The sequence below is a fragment of the Pomacea canaliculata genome, linkage group LG2 (assembly GCF_003073045.1).
Source record: "Pomacea canaliculata isolate SZHN2017 linkage group LG2, ASM307304v1, whole genome shotgun sequence".
Lineage (NCBI taxonomy): Eukaryota > Metazoa > Mollusca > Gastropoda > Architaenioglossa > Ampullariidae > Pomacea > Pomacea canaliculata.
Window position 1 is genome coordinate 8,193,572 of NC_037591.1, and position 19,152 is coordinate 8,212,723.

At 40.8% G+C, this 19,152-nt stretch overlaps 1 protein-coding gene across 13 annotated transcripts in view; it reads left to right on the top strand.

Annotated features, from left to right (window-relative positions):
- The window catches only part of LOC112558315 (beta-1,3-galactosyltransferase 1-like), a 33,083-nt gene extending 14,180 nt beyond the window's left edge, over positions 1-18,903 (top strand). For 8 of the 13 annotated variants that reach the window (XM_025228729.1, XM_025228725.1, XM_025228727.1 and 5 more), the window contains one exon: positions 13,295-18,903. In XM_025228729.1, the coding sequence (XP_025084514.1) occupies positions 13,305-14,381 (1,077 nt within the window). In that variant the 5' untranslated portion in view covers positions 13,295-13,304 and the 3' untranslated portion in view covers positions 14,382-18,903. The other 5 variants (XM_025228732.1, XM_025228731.1, XM_025228722.1 and 2 more) reach the window with 5 other exon arrangements.
- Positions 18,904-19,152: the final 249 nt, after the last annotated feature.

Here is a 19,152-nt window from a genome sequence, read left to right on the forward strand (position 1 = left end):
TCAACCGTCTTTGTTCTGCCTTGCTCTCTTTGCTTAACCCCATGTATTGGAGGAGGTTTGAAGCTACCTCTGGCCTGGGCGTCCTCAGGTTTGCTTTCCTTAGGGGGTCCTGTTTAGGATATGAAGTTACATGGCAGACAGATCGCTCAGTTCGCATGAGACGAGCATAAGATCAATGCTCTGTCGACGCGTCTCAACTAACGCTTTTTTTTCTTTCCCCCCGAACAAGACATAAAAGCTATAATAGTCGTTTGTTTTCTTTTGTGGATCCAAGCTATTTGGAGTTATTTGCCTCTCATGCTTCATTCTCTTTCTTTGCTTCCAGCATTCAAGTCACGTTCAATTAAACTTTTAACTCGGGTTTCTCTTAAAAATCGGTATGCTGGGGGTTATTCCCTCAGGGGGTTTCATCATTGCCCCGTTTTCCCCCGTCTCCCACCTCAAACACACACCAAAGTGTTGTATCATTTGTGTTATATACTTTTTCCCCAGTATTCTTTATTGTTCGCCCGGATTGATTTATTTTTCATTCGAGTCATGCACAGCATCAGTGTAGTGAGATAGTGAAGATTGTGATTATTATTGGTGGAGTTGGTTTTGTGCTTGTGTGAATAATATAATTTTATAAAAATGTTCATAAACAAACACGATCCAGTCTCTACCACGACTTACAGAGCCAGGGAACTATAAATATGTACCTTGCCTACCTTGTCCCAGAAGATTTGAATGCATGAGTCAAGCCATATGGTGGCAGGAAGACAATGGGAAAACGTCCCTTGGTGAGGATAGGAGGATGGAACAGTTCAGAGAGCAGCGAAGGGGAAGAGAATTCTCATGAAGTCTAAGCTGAGGATTGTCTAAGTGTGTCTGACCATTGTGTCATTGTTTCTTTATTTCTTCCTAAAACTAATTTTGTTAAGCGATAGGCAAAGTCCATTAAATATCATTTCTCCGCCTTGAACAAGAGACGGGGCAGACAGCTTGATGTAAGGAATGTACAAGGATACACTTATGTTGTGACGGTTACACCCAGTGGGAGAGTTGGGACCATGTATAAACTAGGCATGTATTCGTGGACATTTGTGACAACTCGAGTGTCTTTTTACTTCACGCGTGAACATAATTATGAGTTTTTACTCTGACTTTGAGAAATGATGTCTTGTGCTGAACTTAACCTAGGTCTTCGAAAAAATGTTGCTCTCTTTTAGGCCTTTAATATTGTTGACAAATGTAGCTCGCTTCTATCTAGACTTTTAATAATGTTGACAAATGTTTCTTTGCTGCTCATTGTTGTCAGCAGGTGCAGGCGCTCATGGTCCAGCAGGGAGTTTTGTTTGCTTGCTTTATGGAGGCAAAAGCCCTTCTCCGCCCTCTTATATTTCTGTGTTTACGATCTTGAGAGCTTTCGCAGCCCAAGAGCTACAGTTAATGTACAACCGGTTTAACAGAGACGAAGTTCACTGGCCATTGTAAGACATGCCTAAAGGTGAAGTGAGGGAGGAACTTTGCTCTATCACACTTTGTAACTTTCATGTTTGATGTTTCTTTAATCTCTCTCTTTCTGTCTTTTTTCTTTTCTTTTTCTTTCCAGTCTACTTCCCACCCTCCTCATTTGCCCCCTCTCATAGGTTGTCAATCAGAGGGGTGATGAGACCTGCATCTCCCTTAGAGGAAACATCCGTTGGGGGTTAAACTTGATACCAGGCTCGCGTGGAAGCCACGAAGATGAGAAAGTCGGTACACTGGCCTAGAAGAACCTTGCAGGGACCACCTGGGAGCATCCCCCAGAGCGTTGCAGGAAAGTTTGGCAAAGTACACGTCGTGCTAGCACTGGAGAGTACATTGGCTTCGTCAGGTTTTTCAGAACAGAGTACGTGACTGCTGCATTCATGATGCGACGATAAAGAACGAGCGTAATTGCTGCTTTGAACACAGCTATGGAAGAAAACGAGGAGGTTTTTTTTAAAAATATATACATAAAGATTAAGAGAATACTTCGCCCTCGTGTTCTATGATGTGCTTACCATAATGAGTCCTCGGTACTAACTACTGCACTAACTGCCTAACGTTTTTACCTAATAAACAAAAGTGGGTGGCTATAGTTCCACATGCATTTTTCCTACCGTAGAGACTTGCATACCGTCGCGCTCAACAGGATTGGGGGAGCGGATATCCGAGTGGTTAGAGAACTGGTATCCGGACCTGGAGGCGCGCTGGTTCGATAGCCGTGTGGCGCAGCGATTTCCCTCAACCTATTAAGACTGACGGGGAGAGGTAAAGTAGAGAGAGGGAAAGGAACTGGGCAGTGCCAGTCCACAAAAAGCTGGCTCTTGAAAAGTATGGTCTCTAATATCTCAACTCCAACCCTGGAAACGACCCTTACCTTTACCGTTGTGGGAAAGCTAGCGTTTCTTTGGTGGTCGAGATGACCTGCTGCTGATGTGCAAGCTGACATGCCGTTGGTAGGCGACCTGACGTCTCGTAAACCCAAAGCTTAAAGAGTGAGAGGGGAGAGGACAAAGGAAAAGCTGGATCATTTCGCATAAACTCATGGCACAGAAGCTTAATATGATCGGATTTTGCTATCTGACAGGCAGTCAGTGTGCCCAAGCTCGTTGCACATTGGTCCACAATGGACCGCGGTTGACCAAGCGGAGCACGGAGTACACTGTAAACAAATCCAGAATGACTGTATAGGAAAGATAAATCAGTGAGGAAGTAATCTTTATTTTTTTTTTTTCTTGTAGTAAAGCTGTTGATGTCGGAGGCATCTTTTTGTAGCTACAGATGTTTGGCACTCTGTTCGTCGGGAGACTAGGGCGTGTAGCAATTGTGGCAGAAATAGGTCTCTACATTTGGAAAAGAGATACCGACACTGCCTTTTTCTTTTTAAAAAAAGGAGAGATTTTTGCTTTTTGCTTGCAAGTCATCAAGAAACCATGTCCCTGTACCTAAGACGAGACAAATAAATGCGGAACGGTATATCTGCAAGGGTGTAAACATGCTGGGCCTTTAGTCAGGCTGTCCTTTGCACGTGTTCGGCGTGCGTCAACGCTGAACGATCTTTTGCGCACGTTGCGCCGTCTATGTTGTGACGTTCCCTGGCGGAGTGGTACGTGAATCACAGCTACTGCAACGTGATGCTGCGCAATCAGAGGGGCTGGCAGCCTGCCGATGCTGCTTCCACGCTGCTGACCAATCACAGCACGGGACAGAGACGAGGGTGAAACATCCCCTGACATGTGGCTCGACATGGGTAGGTGAAGGGTCGTAAAACGATGGCAACGTGCATGGAAATGCTATCTTTATTTATTTCTTACCCTCTTCCCTTTTTCCTAACATTCTTTCTTTTTTGGTTTTCTCTGGGTTCCTGCATCTTGTTGATAAGGTTTTCGATTTGACGATTACATTAAATATCTACCTATGTAAAGCATAGACCTGTGTGTGTACATACACGAACGAATGGACATGCTTACACGCACCTGCACGTATCACACACCTGCCCATGCAAAAACCCGTGCTCGTACCTTCCCAGCTGCACACACTCTGGCGCATGCACACATGGCACACTATCTGTTGAACTCGCGGATACACACACGCAAACAGACAACAACAAAAAAAAGTGTGTGAGTATGAGAGAGAGAGAGGGAGGGGGAGAAAAAGTGAGCGAGAGGTGTGCAAGTTACCGACCTAGGTTGTGCTCCTATAACCCTCAACTTAATCAATTCTAGTGCAGCCCTCTTCAAGCCGCAGTGACATTTTATCTTTCCCCTAACTCTCTCCACCCAACCCCTTCCCTCTTTGCTGAGGTCACCGTCTTACATCGTTAGCTGGGGGCCGTGCCACGGTTCTCTCCCGCCATATCTGGTCGTAACTTGATGCAAACTTTATCAGTAGCAAGATCCTGATGCAGATCTTCAACATGAAAGAAGCTGAGGGCAAAAATAACTTGGTTCTAAACGCATGCTCCCACATCTGAAGAATTGCTTTGGCCCACGTTGGCTGCTTGTCTTGTCGGCCCAGCACGAGAGGAAACGTGTGTCGAGATAATTTTTGCCCTTCTGTATCTTTCTTTTCCTTCTTTCTTTTATTTCTTTTTCTTCATTCCTTTTTTTCTTCTTTCTTACTTTCTCCTTATTTTCTATCTTCTTTTTTACTTCATTCCTTTCCTCTTTCTTTCTTCTTCATTCCTTCCATTATTTATTTGTCCTTTTTTTCTTTTATATTATTTTCTTCTGATCTTTTGTTCTTCCTTTCATTTCTGTTTACATTACGTTCTTTTTCTTGTACCTGTCTGGCTACATTGCAATGATGATGATGATAGTTGTTGGTGTTGTTGAAGAGTCGAGCATCGTTTTTTACAATTACAAGCCTCAGTTGTTTTGACACTACAAAATAGATTTTCCTGTAGATGTTAAGCAATTTTTTACGCCCTTGAATTTGCAGAACCATTTGTTTTAATCATCATTCATGCTTCTGGTTTAAGATATCTTGATATGTATATCTGCTAAGACAGCAACTAGCAGTAAGTAAAACTCTTGGTGGTTGTGGTTGGGTTTATTGTCATCGACGTTGATTTTATTCGTTCACCAATTGAAAGGTATAAAATTTAATACACAAAAAGCAGTTCAGCCAATTTGATTATATAAAGCTTTAATAATTGTTCACTTAGATAAATATAAGATATTATTGTACAAAAAGCAAAACTATAATGATGCTAAGAGTAATGATAGCAAAATATTAATATTAGTACAACATAAATTTATCTTAAATCAATCACTGATGCTATTTATCAAAAATATTACAAATAATTTCATAAACGGCGTGTGTTTTCGTCGATTAAAGATCGCCTAGTGTAAAACTCTGTCCCACTTTCAAAATTTTAAAACTTTTAAAAAATTTTAATTAAAAAATTTTAGTTCAAATTCGTTATGGCTTTTGCAAACGTTTTATTGAATAAGACCATCTAATTTTGTGAAGTCGAGAAAAAACGGGTCTCGTTTGATTATTGACATGGACAGCAGCTTTGAAAGAGAGAGAGTGTGTGTTGGAATGTTTGTTGTTGTTATATAAGGAAACTACTACACTGCTTACGTACATCTTCCGAGGTCTGTGGAATGTTTTGGACGAATGTCCGGCGGACGAAAGTCATGGTAACAAATTTCGTGGAAGTCCCGCTCTATATATATATAGGGGGGGGGGGAAGATGGTGGTAGAAAATACATAGGGGATTCATCGTTGCAATGCATTACGATTGTGTACGCCAAAGAAGGTAGAGAGTGGCCTTGGGGCATTACACCCAGCGGATAACTTATGTGCATGTTCCTCTGCTTGATCCAAATGTCAGCTTTGTGGAAGGTGCGAGGGTGTGTGTTCGTGTGTATGTGTTCGGGGGGTGGGGATGGTGCGCGGGCGCACCTGTATACTAGCTGAAGGCCTTCACCAACGTTCCATTTCCTAAGTGTTTACATGAGTTACTTTGTCGAATTTGTTCAAACATTTGTCTGATTAAGAAGAGCCCTGAGGAAAGATAAAGTGGGGTACTCGCATAAAAGAGACAGACAAGACAAAGACAAAACATCTATGATCGAGTGAAAGAATGTTGTGCTTGGAGACGATAGAAATTTGAGATAGAAACTCTAGGAATCAAACTGATCAAACTTTAATTTGTTTTACATTATTCACAAGAGAACTTTCCCTTATAATGGTGCAGATGTTGGACCAGCACTAGCCATCGCAGTTGATCGTGAAGTACGTGGGACACCTATAGAGCATGTAATATTTCATGTAGTTCGTGCTCCTTATTCTTTCCACTTACGTGTTGTGTTGAGAACTCAGGTAAAGACAATACCAGCTTGAATATGGTTAATGAGTCTAGCCTTGCTCTTAATGCTAACCCTGCAGGTACAGTTGAAGATCGTGATGTGCAGGGCTATGTTTTTGACAGATGTAAAGTGCGTGTTTTGAATGAATGATAATGCTTAAGTTAATGATAAGTTGATGACCAATTTCACCGCCGATTTTTGAAACTACATTGAAATTTTAGCTCTGACATTAACTAGGCGCGCGCTCTCACACACGTGCCACGCGGAGATGTCCACGTTAGGTGGGGACTGTAGGAGATGCAGTTCTCTGATGTTGCTGCGGGGAAAGGGGAGATGGGGAGGCGTGAAGCGGAGAGTGACTGCCTGCGAGATGCTAGAGGTCGTTCAGCTGTGACGTGACGTGGCAAAGATTCTGAAGCTACTATATACATATTTTTTCGTGCCACGTTTTGCATCCGACGCACCTTCAGACACCAGACCTCCGTGTGCAGACGATCCATGAGGTAGCTCTGTCCCTTGAGTGTGCGCCTGAAGATTTGGGGAGAGAGATAGGAGACTCATTATCTCGTCCCTCGGCCAGATCCAAATGTCAGAAAGGTATTGAGCGGGAGAGAAAGATAGAGTAGGATGTGTTAGGTGAATGATAGTAATAATAGACTTCTAAAGCGTCAGACATCACAATCGCGTTATAAGTCCCCCCCCCCTACCGCGACAAAGACACACAGGGGTCAAGGCCTTATTACTATTAGGGATCCTTGCCAAAATGTAATTTAAGTGATAAGATATAAATGCAGGAGTTTTTATGAGAAACCCCCCGGTGGTGTCTGTGCGAAAAGGCCTAAACACGTGTGAAAACTCCAGAGCTCAAAGAAAAAAATCAGTGGGTCACCTTCCAATGCGGTGACGTCGGTCGCAGAGTACGCTTGACTGCCCATTCAGAGCGTGTGTTGTCGCTTGCTGCCCTACACGTTCGTGAGCGGCTACAGGACATAGAAGTCGCACTGTACCTCTTAAACCAAGCGTCACTTCCAACAAAGCATTCTCCAACTACCGAAGCAGGTTAGGGAACAACTTTTACTTTTTAGGCCTTATATTTATTTAGCACACGGTTGTAGCTTTCCAATGAAGTCGGTTGAGCGCTGCCCAGAAAGGTGATGTGTACAGGGCACAGGTGAGTCCGCTGGTGCTTTCAAACAGTGATCTGTTACTTCTGGCCTAGTGGCGCTGTTTTGATGTCTACCGCTGACAGAGGTAAAGAAAGGTAGCGGCTAGATTTTGGAGGGTTGGTTGTTACTTCTAAATATAAGTGTTATATTCTTATCCAAATTTGTTTGCAATAATTGAGCTGGTTTCGCACGAGGTTTTTAAATACTATTGTTGCACTTGATGTATACATTTCAGCGTACCGCAATGATCGAAAAAGCAATTTCTTGTTAATCACGCTGAGTCATCCGATACATTAACCTTTTCTATATCAACCAAGCTGTGTGCCCCTGCCTGGTTCGAAGAACGCGGTTCAGTATGTAAGTCCCGATTGGCCCCAGCAGCAATTCGTTAATTTATTCATGTTTAGAAAATTTAATTAACGTAAGCAGATACGTTAATGGGATATTATTTTAGATGAATTTTTCATGCGTATTTATGCAGTTGACACTTGATATCTGCGAAGGTTTAATAGCGGTTGGCTGCAGTCATAGTAAAACGGAATTTAGAGAACTTTTTTGACGTTGTTGCGAACGTTTTTCTGTGGTTCTTTGTCCAGCCTGAAGCTTTTACAACACATTAACAAGGTAAATAATACCTTTTAGGGAAAACTATTGATTTCAATTCAATTAGCCATTTGAGCAGGTGGTAGAGCCAACTGCGGCATCCGAAAGCGAACAGGCTAATGTCCTTAGGGGTGGAAGGGGGGGACAATCTGAGTCCTTGAACTTTAATATAGCTTTGGATGCTGGAAACTAGACCTACCTTTTCCTGTCCCCTTTATCTTTAATGCATAAGCAAACTCGCTGCAAGCTGTGCACGCACTGCAGCGGCTGTAACCGCTTCCCAGAAGCCTTTGCGCCAGTTTGACACATAGGTGCATGCATTCCTTTAGTCAAGTCTTAGTGGCCCGCTGCGGGATTTTTATGTATGTACACACGTGCATGTGTGCATATGTGCATGCGTATGGATGTGGCTGTTTGTATGAAGGAACGTGCTTGTATTGATTGATTTATGATTGGAAGCGGCCTGAAACATTCAACCGTATAGCAAACATTTGATCCCAGGGGAGTTTTCAAGTTGTGGTCGAAATTATACAGTGCACCCACGACACTGAGCTGAAAAATCACGACACACACCCTGGATGCATTTGTAATGGGGCCGACCTGTTTTCATTGACCTACATGTCTTTAAAAAAACCAGCAACAACACTCGAGTCCCTCTCCATAATGATGTGTTGTCCGTCATTTTATCTTTAAAGACCAACCTGAACGGTTTGCTTTTTTTCAAATATCAGTAGATGTAGGCGATATAAACGTAACCTGTAAATTTCAGCCTCCAAAACTCATCCGTTAATTATCTGCAAGGATTTGCACCTGCGATCAACGCGCGCCGTAATAGTGTACTACGTCACGCTAGTGCACCATTCACGACATTGCCTGCAGTCAACACCAATCAGAGAGAGCGAATGAACGATATTTGGTATTATTCGGACGCTGACAGTCTCCATTTCTCGCACGAGAAATGCAGACTTTCAACGTCCGAATAACCCGAACTTCAGCTCATTGTGAAGAAGCACTCCATATCAGGTTTCACCAACCGGTTAATATTTTAAGTTATCTGTAATTTCACTTTTTCCGGTCCTGCTCTGCTTTTTTAACGTCGGCCATAAACTGGCGACTATTCCTAAGATAAGAACTTTTTATCAGCAGCATATGTATACTAACACCATTGTAGGCTGTCGGTAAACAGTTGGACATCGAGTGAGATTCATAATGGCCGTCACTGTAATTGTTTTAAAGTAACAGTCGCTGGACTCACCGTGTGCTCGCGGCAACATGTTGTCATTACGCAGGTAAGTGCTTCCTCCTCTTCAGCACTTTAGGTAAAAGTTCGGCCTTCAAGTTAGTGTCTGTTTCGAGGCAGTTACAGATTAGTTTGAGACAGGGGTGCCAACCTACGGCCCGCAAAGGTGCCTCGTGCGACCCACTCATTTTAACCAGACAATATAATTTCTTTTTTAACATCATAATTCTGGCAAAACCGCCATGTTCTGGCCCACGAGATTTTATATCATGTCCAGTGCGGCCCTTGAGCAAGAAAAGGTTGGACTGGTTTAAGATATCTGAGAAGCAGAGCGCCAGTCCTCAAGGGGCAGAGCTCAGAGATTCGGCGGATACCCTGGAGGTCATCGCCTTTCGCCTGCTTTGGACTCAGGGCGCATCTCCGAGAGGAGGCTCGAGGGTAACCATACTCCTGCGTTGATAGTTACGATCTGGAATTGCTTCAGCAATGTTGGTTTCTTCTCCCGGTTACAATTAAAAAGGAATCTAACCCTGAACATATGGGACGCCAAGAGGAGGTTTTAAAAAAAAAAATTCTTATAGCGTAATTATAAAGCTATTATCATTCAGTTGGAATTAATCTGTATGAACCCAACGGCAGTGCCTGCCTTCAACATGCGCAATGCACGAGGGAAATTTTACGCTGTCATAGAACGCATTGTATAAACTTTATGGGACTCCTTTGTTAAGTCTTGATGCTAGCGATTGTATACACACCTTGAAACATCTGTTCAGGCCACCGTGATGTGAAAGCAACCGTTCGATACATGTAATGATCATAATGCTTTGGATTCTTTGCTCTAAACGCGCGAAAGATATTCTGGTTGATGGGTTGGCTGGTTTGTCGGGATAATGTTTCCACCAACCAGTTTTTTTGTTTGTTTGTTGTTGTTTTTTTTTTTTTTGCATTATAGGAAGGGGAAGGGGTGACGAAGACGATGGCCAGTGCTGCAAACAAATATCAGAGACAAATACTTGTGTCTTAAGATAAGAGCTGAGCACTGTACCATTTTCGCTTGGTGACAAAAGTTTTACACTGCGCTTGAAAGTCTCCCCCCCCCCCTCCCACACACACACACCCCAACAGGACTTTGTGTCGAATATGTCTGAAGCATGACGCATGTACACATTTGCCTAACATAGCCATATATTTAATTGTATAAAGGTTTCCCGTTAAGAAAGAAGAGTGACCGTTATGTAGCTTTTGAATTTGTGTACAATCCCCTATAAGAAAGACCAGCTTCTTAATTAACGGCTGTCTATTGATGTGGGGTATGGTGTCATCTTCGGTGTCCAGTAAGTTGGACAAAATATTGCCGTAGAGTACAGGGGAAAATAACGGATTTTAAACAAAAAATTTGGTGCTTCCCTGACTTGGTGTGACGTGAGGATCATGTTGGATAACTCTAATGCTAAAACGTGACGAATACGTTAGTAAGACAGCCATATTCATGAAGAGTATCAGATTTTGTCTGCTTGCATAAGTGCGGGTCATCTGGAAATGAATGCTTTGGGTTGAACATTTATATGAAGGGTTTTTTAAATCCTTTAGCGAGTAATGTTCAAGAGATGTTCAACTTCTCTTCCCCTGCGTCCCTGCGAGACAGCTAAGACAGTATCTTAATTATTCCTGGTCACAGGATGTTTAGTGTGCAGCAAAACAAGGGAACTCTGTCCTTTTCCATATCCGCCACCTACCTACAATTGAATCCTTCAGATGTGCACTGCAAGCGGACCTCTTCCTTGAGCATTGCTCCTAACGCAGTCCACACTATGCTAGTCCTTTTCACCCTACGTGATACGTGTCCGGTGAAGGAGGCTTGCGACATAGTGCTACACTGTCTATACTGGAGCAGAGCAACAAATTAGGTGAACTGGACTGGTGTCAGCAGTACGAAGACTGATGTTTCCATGACTACCTCTGCTTTCCATTCACGGGCGAGATAATGAAACTGATAACATTAGTCAGCCTTTAGGATTTCTCAGGCTATTTGCTCGCAGTGATGAGTAGGCGCGTCACCTCCGCAGCGTATGGGAACTCGCCACATGTCCAGACACTAATATAAGCTCGAGCCACCTGGGTCAGTCCCTTCCCTCACACACCCCCTCCCCTCCATCGCCCCCGGGTCGTCGAGATGGATGAAAGTCGACACCGGTCCTCACACCATCCTCAAGCTAGTTCTCTCTTGTCTGCTCATGACAGATTTAATTATAAAACCCTAGACCAGGTAACATCGATATCCTGCTTTGCATGACCAGTTAATCAGCTGTAGCTTGAATCGATCTCCAGGACAAAACCCGCACCAGGTTCAGAAGGTTCTTTCGTGATAATTAATCCACGTTTTGTACGGTTGCTTAACAAAATTACTGTTGTATTTGCCATCTTAAAAAAAAACCCAGAAAACACACACTATCATTAGTATCATAACACCGAAAGCTGTATCTGTCAGATTTGTATGTTTAGTCGAATTACCACTCGATCGTTAAATCGCCGTGTCACCGTCATGACTTTGTCCAGTGCAGTCAACAACAGCAGCATATTTAAGCATTTAAAGGAGCTTTGTAGTTGGTTTTTTTTCAGTCCGGCGTATGGACTCTTTTGTCAGAAAGAAAGGCTAGTGCGGCCCAGAGGGGCTTTTCTTTCATGTGACAGATGATGTGTGAGTGTGACGGAGGTGGGTTGAGACTGTTGAGCGCTGCTAGTCGAGGGTAGTAAAAGGCAGGCGAAAAGGTGTGTGTTGGAAGAGCATGCTCAAGTGAGAGCGTCCATCCTTCCCCCTCCCTCCCCTCGGAACCCCTTACCGTTTGCTGGTAACCGACGTGACTTCGACACAGTGATGTGTCATATTTCCTGTACATGTAGGTAGTGTTGATTTATATTTCCTCAGGACTGCTGACTGGGGTCTTGATCTGGATTATTCCAACGATGGTGCTTGATTTCTCGTTCATCCACCGTCCATTAAATTGTTCGATAAATATATGTACAGATTTTTCTTTGGCATGACTTTAGATAAAATTGATCATGAAAGTATTTACCCCCAAAATGCGATCGTCCGAGAAGGATTTTTATAGCAGATTTGAAAAGCATTTTTCGTTTCCTTTTAACACTTTCAGTAGCATGCCAAATATTGTAAGGGTGAAATTTTGCCAAATCGTAAGTCGTTAAAAAAGTTGGACTGCGCAAAGTTTTGCAATGCAGCATGTACCAAAGAGAAAATTTTTTCCACTATTGGGGTAAAATACCAGTTTTAAAAAATTATCTACTTCAGTTCTCTGAGACAAAACTGAAAGCCTTTATATATGGAGGGGAAAAAAACGTTTTTTCGTGTTTACACAAAACAGCAGCATGAATAATTTCTTATTACTCTTCTCAGTTTGATATCTTTATCTGTATGCAGTCTGCCGATTAAAGCATGTCTCTAGCCGGAAATGCACAGCTCGTGATGCCAAAACATTGTTTTGTGCCGTTACAGTTGGCATAGCGAGCTCCAGCTTGGTTAGCGGCCCTATGAGAGTGAGGAGTCGCACCACCACTTCCGTGTAGAGTTGTGTTATTTGATAGGGACTGACAACCAATCGTTCACAAAAATGTTTTGATTCGAAACAAAGGATCTTTAGCCAAATCGATACCTGTGTGGTTCAGCATATTTCTTCCTTCCAGTTGTTACCTGACCTTTTTTGTGGGCTTAAGGCTTAAGCCTTAAGGAATAAAAGAGCGAGAAAGGAGACAGACATCACCCTCAGTCTCCAACACCTCACTTTCCAAATCCCTTTGCCATTACTCGTGCCCTTTGGGTGACCTGTTCCTGTTAACGGGCACTGCTGCAGTTAGGGGTCAGGGGTCTAATGTGGCTAATGTGGCTAAAATCGACAGAAAGTGTCGTGGCACTGAGAAAACCACACGCTTTGAAGCCTGCGGCACAGCATGTTTCCTTGTTGAAATCGGAACATAATGAAAACGTGACAGCGACTTCTGCTTGCTTTACGTCCTTAAGTGCTTTATATCAGTCACACCCATGCTTCATAGTTTAGTCCATGCACATGTTGCATTATACTCAAAAACCCGGAACCCATATGCATATGTGAACTGGCCTTGGCTGGGGCAAGTACACTGTTTATTCCTGCAAGATGTGACTCTACCACACAGATTTCGTTAAAAACAATTCTGCTAGTTTGGGACTTTATGCTCAACTATGTTGTCTCATACTTTTGGTTTGCAGTTGAGGAAATGAAGGATGGTGTGGTTGACTTGAGAAAGTCTCACATGACATTTTTTTAGAGAGAACCTATTTTCAGCAGACATGAAGATCAGGTTTGATGCTGCTCTCCCCTACCACCACCACTCAAGAAAGTGTGTTCAGTTATGATAATATTGTTTGATAATAATGTTCATTGATGTGTGTCATTGTGAATATGTTGCAGAATTAAAGTGATGTTCTGCTACAGCAAGTCCAGCTTTAAGGTGCTGTCGCAGGTGGTGCTGGGCATAATTGTGGTGGGTGTTCTTGTGCATTATGCCATATACTTCAACAACAGGCAGATCTTGCAGATCCACAGTGACATTCTGCAAACCACACCTCGCCAGCTGAGGAAAGGGAACTGGAATATTTATCAGATGTCGGGAATCACCCAGAACTTATCTCGGAATACCAGTGACAGCATGCTGCTAGGGAACAGCAGCAAAAATACATCCTCTTCAGCTCTAAACATTGTGAACCCCCATTCTTTTTCCTATATAATCAATGAACCCACAGCCTGCACTGCCTACACCGAGCTCATCATTGGAGTTATCACGGCAGTCCAGAATTTTGATGACCGCATGGCTGTGCGGAGCACATGGGGTTCAAAGGCTGCTGCTGGATACAATGTTACTGTAGTGTTCATATTGGGTGCTGGTCAACCAAATCTGCAGGCACAGCTGATGGCAGAGAGTGATAAGTATCACGACATCATCCAAGAGGATTTTGTGGACTCTTACAGGAACCTCAGCATCAAGTCTGTGGCACTTTTGAAGTGGGTGATCACATATTGCAACTCTTCCAAATACATGTTAAAAGCTGATGATGACATGTATGTGAATGTTCAAAACCTTGTCCAGGCCTTGAGAAGTGAATCTAGGACCGATTTTGTGATGGGACATTCATTTATAGGAGCGAAGCCTGTTCAGAATAAAAATTCTAAGTGGTATACTCCCTTAGAAGATTTCAATGAAAAGGTTTATCCCAAATATACATCTGGGACAGCATATGCAATGTCAACAAAAGCATCATCATTGCTGTATCAGGCATCACTTGAAATCAAACTATTTTGGCTGGAAGACATCTATATCACAGGATTATGTGCTCGAAGGGCAGGAGTATCTGTAGTACACAATGGTGGGTTTAACTATCAGAAACTGAATGCCTCAGGGTGTGTCTTCCGTAAGGCCATTACAGGACATCAGTATTCTGCAGAAGAGAAACTTTCCATCCACACACAAGTAAATGATCCAAAGTTGAAGTGTTTATAATATGTACTGCATTTCATTTCTCTCTTCTTTTTTTGAAAAATTGATTCTGTTGAGGATCTGTGGTGTCTTCAGCACTTTGAAAGTAATTGGTGCTAATTTTATAATAGTTATCCACAGTCCTCCTTAATGTTATTTTGTTACTGACCCAGAATGTCAAGGACCATTATTCATGATGTGATACTTGTCTATCTCACTTTAACACGTGTGTGTGAGAGAGAGGGGGGGGAGATTGTTAGATGCATGTGCATATGTATGCACAATTCTGTTTATTCATATCATATCAAGAAAGATATTGTGAATTGTTCACTGACCCTCGTGGCCAGTGTTTTCAACACGTTCCAGTGTTCCAGTACAGACTTTACAGGGCTGAAGATTGTCAAAACTTGCAAAACTGCTGGGCAGGGCATTTTCACTTTCTTATGTAGTGTTCTTGAACTCAGACTAGGCAGCTTTTTTTTTTTTGGTAAGGTGTGTTGCCCCTGGACCATTCTGATGTGATGGAGACTTTCCAAGACATCAGATATACTGGATGTTTGGTAGCAGCACAAGTCATCACCAAGTTAATCCACTGACATTTGTTTTTTGTCATGGGTCATCCCACCCTTCAACTCTCCACTGCTCACAGATCACATCATTTGCCATCAAAGTTTCCATCCCCTCAGCACATTCTCTCTCACACACACATGACTTAACTGGTCACCACCGTGCGCACACACACATGCATGCACACAGAGTCATCATTTTTGAGTTGGGTTTTAATGTTTACATTTTACTAGAAGTCTTCTGTGTTCATCCTTTCCTTTGGAATAACTAGGCATCTGCAGAAGAGATTAGGTATGTTTAAAATATATTTTGATAACAATTTTTTTAAGAAATTACGACTTTTGGCAATAGACATTTATACTGCTGCAAACAGCGAACACATCATGGTTATCTTAGATGTTGGAAGTTGCAACATCTTGTATGTCTCACGGTTTATTTTTTTACGCAGAGGATGGAAGAGATGGTATGCCTGCAAAAAGAACTGGCGGATGATTAGACATGGGAGAGAAAAGATAAGGCAGATTTAATGGGTCAGAAAGATGGAACAGATCTAATGGCAAGAAAAGCAGAAGTTATTGCAGAGTTTTGGGCAAATGCATGCATAGAATGGGAAGTTGCACCATCTGTGTGTTCCATCAGCTTGAGATAGGAACTAAAAAATGACTTAGGTTGATTAACATGCAGCAGGAAAGGCTGCAGTGTTTTTTTTCTTTTGCATAGCCTTCTTCTGGCCATTTGTTAGTAGTTGAAAAAGAGTGGGGTTTTTTTTTGTGTCATCTTGTTCTAAATGGGCTCGTGTACTACAGAAACCTATAACACTAAAATGAAAAAGTAAATTGTGTAATGTGTGCAAACATTCTGTTGGTTAAATGAAGAAAAAACTTCTTACTGGTTGTCTTGCTTTTTCTTTATGTGCACATTATCTTGAAAAAATAATTAAATATTGTTGCAAGCTGCTGGCTGCTAGATGAGACAAGAGGGCAAAGAGGAGAAAATCGTTTTACAGAAAGGTGAAGAGTATAGGGAAGAGACAGCATAATAAGGCTTTGTTATTGTCTTAGGATTTCCCTTCATGTTTCATGAAGATATGTTTCATGAAGATGCTTCTGGAGATTTTTTTTTCTTTGTAAAGCATGAGAAAGTTTTTTGTTTCACTTTCCTTTGTGGTGGTGTTCTTTTTTCCTCTGTGGCTTTTGGGTGGTGGAGGATATAGACGGTTTGAAAATAAAGTGTCTTCTCCAAATGGATCAGTTTCTTTTAAATTTAGGTTCGATCATTTTGCACTCATTGTTTAATCTATGATTTTTATGTACTTGCCATAAGGTTAGGTAAAATCATGTTCATAGTTTTGGCCAGTGCCCTCAGCCTTTGAGAGACATTGCTTCCTTTGAAGTATGATCAACAGTTTTTTTGTGTTTATTTTCTGCATATGATTTGCTGAAGTACAGAATAATTTCATTGTGGGCTTCTGCCCTAAATATTTTTCTTAACTTTATCCCCTATATTGCAACCAGATAATTCTGAATAGTGGAACTCATTCCTCTTCCACATCTGCCACTTATCCACAATGGAATCATAAATGTGCATTAAAAACATGAACTGCTTCTGACAACAGGTTGAAACCCTCTTACACAATACCATTTGTCTATGAAGAATTTTAATACAAAACACATTTATCAAAACAGTTTCTAAGATTTCCTTACTATCTATTCAACAGAATAAACTATAAAAGAGTATATTGAGAAAGAAGTCAGTTCTTACCTAAACATATGTTTCTTACATTGATGTGTTGTGGTAGCGATGATAGTGATGGCACTGATAGAGATCGTAAATCTTTATTATTATTCATTAGTAAACCCAAGTCACAGTGACTACTTTTCATCATGAACCAGGATGTCACAAGCACTAATGCCCATTTATTATTTTTTGCCAGATTCGTTGTTGCATCAAACTATGTGTCTAGATTTGGGCATAATTTGCATAATTGACTGCCTGGAACACATTGCAGTTGACAAATGGAAGTCAGTGGCCAGAATCATTAGCTGCTTATTGAGAAGGCACAACATTGTTATAGTCTGTTTCATATAATTCTAATCTTCCAAACTGCCCCATTTGCAAGAAAATGTATATATATACACACTTTTTTAAATTGTCTACTCAGGATAAATGATTCTTTTGTCATGGTTATTTGATTTCATTGATATTTTTCATTTACCAAGAAGGTCTGGTACTTATAAACCTTCTCAGAATTGGTGGTTTTTAAACAGTGGCTTTGTAGCTGTTAAAATATTTGCAGTTTAGTGGGTTTATTATTTTCTGCTTCACACCTGCTTTGCCTTTTCCCCCATGAACAATTGCTTGAAGTGCTGTTAGATAATTTGTTAAGTGGTAAGACTATCGATCATTTTCTTTGTGAAAGAGCTGTTGAGCTTGAGTTGGACTGTGATATACATGTAGTACTCTTTGTACAAAGAAAATGAATTTGGAGAACTCTGTGTGTGTGATGCCACACTTAAGAGTATATATCACATTCCACTGTACTATTCCATATTTCTCTGTGCATGCATGTACGTGTGCGTGTGTGTGATTGCATGTCTGCTGAAGATGCTTTGATCACTTTTTAAATGCAAAGGTTTCTTTCTTCAGGATACCTTACCAGATAAAAGCTCACCAGTTTTTGTCAATTTTTTTTAACCATTTTATTTATTATGCTTTATATGTACAGCGCCCTTGACACAAAATTAAGACCCACTCAAAAGCGACAAATGTAACACAGGAAAAATTGCAGTTTATAGAGATAATTTCGATAATAATGGCTTTCGGAACAAAGCAGTGGTAATAAGCTATGCAAGATGGATAAGTAGGCATTTTGTTTCAATAAAGAGCAGATACTATAACTTAGCCAAACAAAATCTTGATACATGTCAACGGCTTGCTCGTCAGATTTTTTTTCTGAAAATTAAGCTTGCAGCAAAAAACTGCAGTATTTTTAAAAAAATTTTTAGTATTTTTTTTTTTTTTACTAAATTTTGACATGTCTGATGACCAAACACTTCAGACAAATTCAACAGATGTAAAATTTCCATTTAAAAAAAAAAAAAATTCAGTCTTGTCTGGTGTGAAGGGAGGGTGAGAATTTACATGGATTTTCTTGATCATGGAGGTGGAGTACCCCTGAACCCTATGGCGTGGAAAGGATAGCTTTTAATGTGTTTAAACGTATTTAGGTTGTTGGGGAGTAAGGTGTTAGAGACCTTACTTTTCTTGCAGCCTGTTTTATACAAGAGCAATCCACTATCTATTTAATTTGGAGTTCGTATATAGTTGCCCATTATCCTTTAATTCAGGAAGGTGAGCATAAAACGTTTAGGGAATAATTTGGGTGTTTGGAATGGTTAGATTCAGTTGTGTTTGTTGGATTTTTATATTAATCCATAAATTTTCAGTGGGAAATTTTAACTATTTAAACTTACCTGAAACCATTCAAGCATAGTGTCCACCTCTAAAAATGTATTTGCATATGATGCCATACACAGTGGATGAGTTTGAGGTCAATAAAGTCTAACAGAGTGACTTTAAAAAAACACTTTCAACCCATATTTAAAAATTTGTATGAAATGGTTACCTGCATATTTATCTTATAGTAATTATTTACATTTTTTGCATTTCTTATTTTGTAATTTTTGATCATTTTTACTGTCTTTTTCGGAAGTTTTCTACTTTGCTAAAATATATATATATAACTGAAATGAGAAGTACAATTTCTCTCACAGTAGTGGTTTGATACTAAACATTACTTGATGAATGAAAGAGTAGACAGACAGAATGCTTTTCCTGTACAATTCTGTACTTTGCATCATTGATGGTTAATGGTATTTACATAGTAAATGATATTATTTATATATTCACTGCATATAGCTTTATATTGGAAAGACTTGAAGAATGGTAAGAGGACATTAAAAGATGGTTATAGAAGAAATCAATTTTTTTAGAGTGTAAATCAGTAATAAGAGACATGAATATATGATGGGATGCAATTGTGTGTGTTTGTGAACATATTTGTCATAATAAACTCATTCTCAAACAGAAAAAAGTAAGAACAAAACTGTCATCAGTAATGCATCCTATTTAATTTACACAAACTAGTTCTGTCTGTAATGCTTATGATTGCTATAGTTTGCATTTCAATATTTTCTCTCATATTGATAACAGATAATCAAAATCAAAT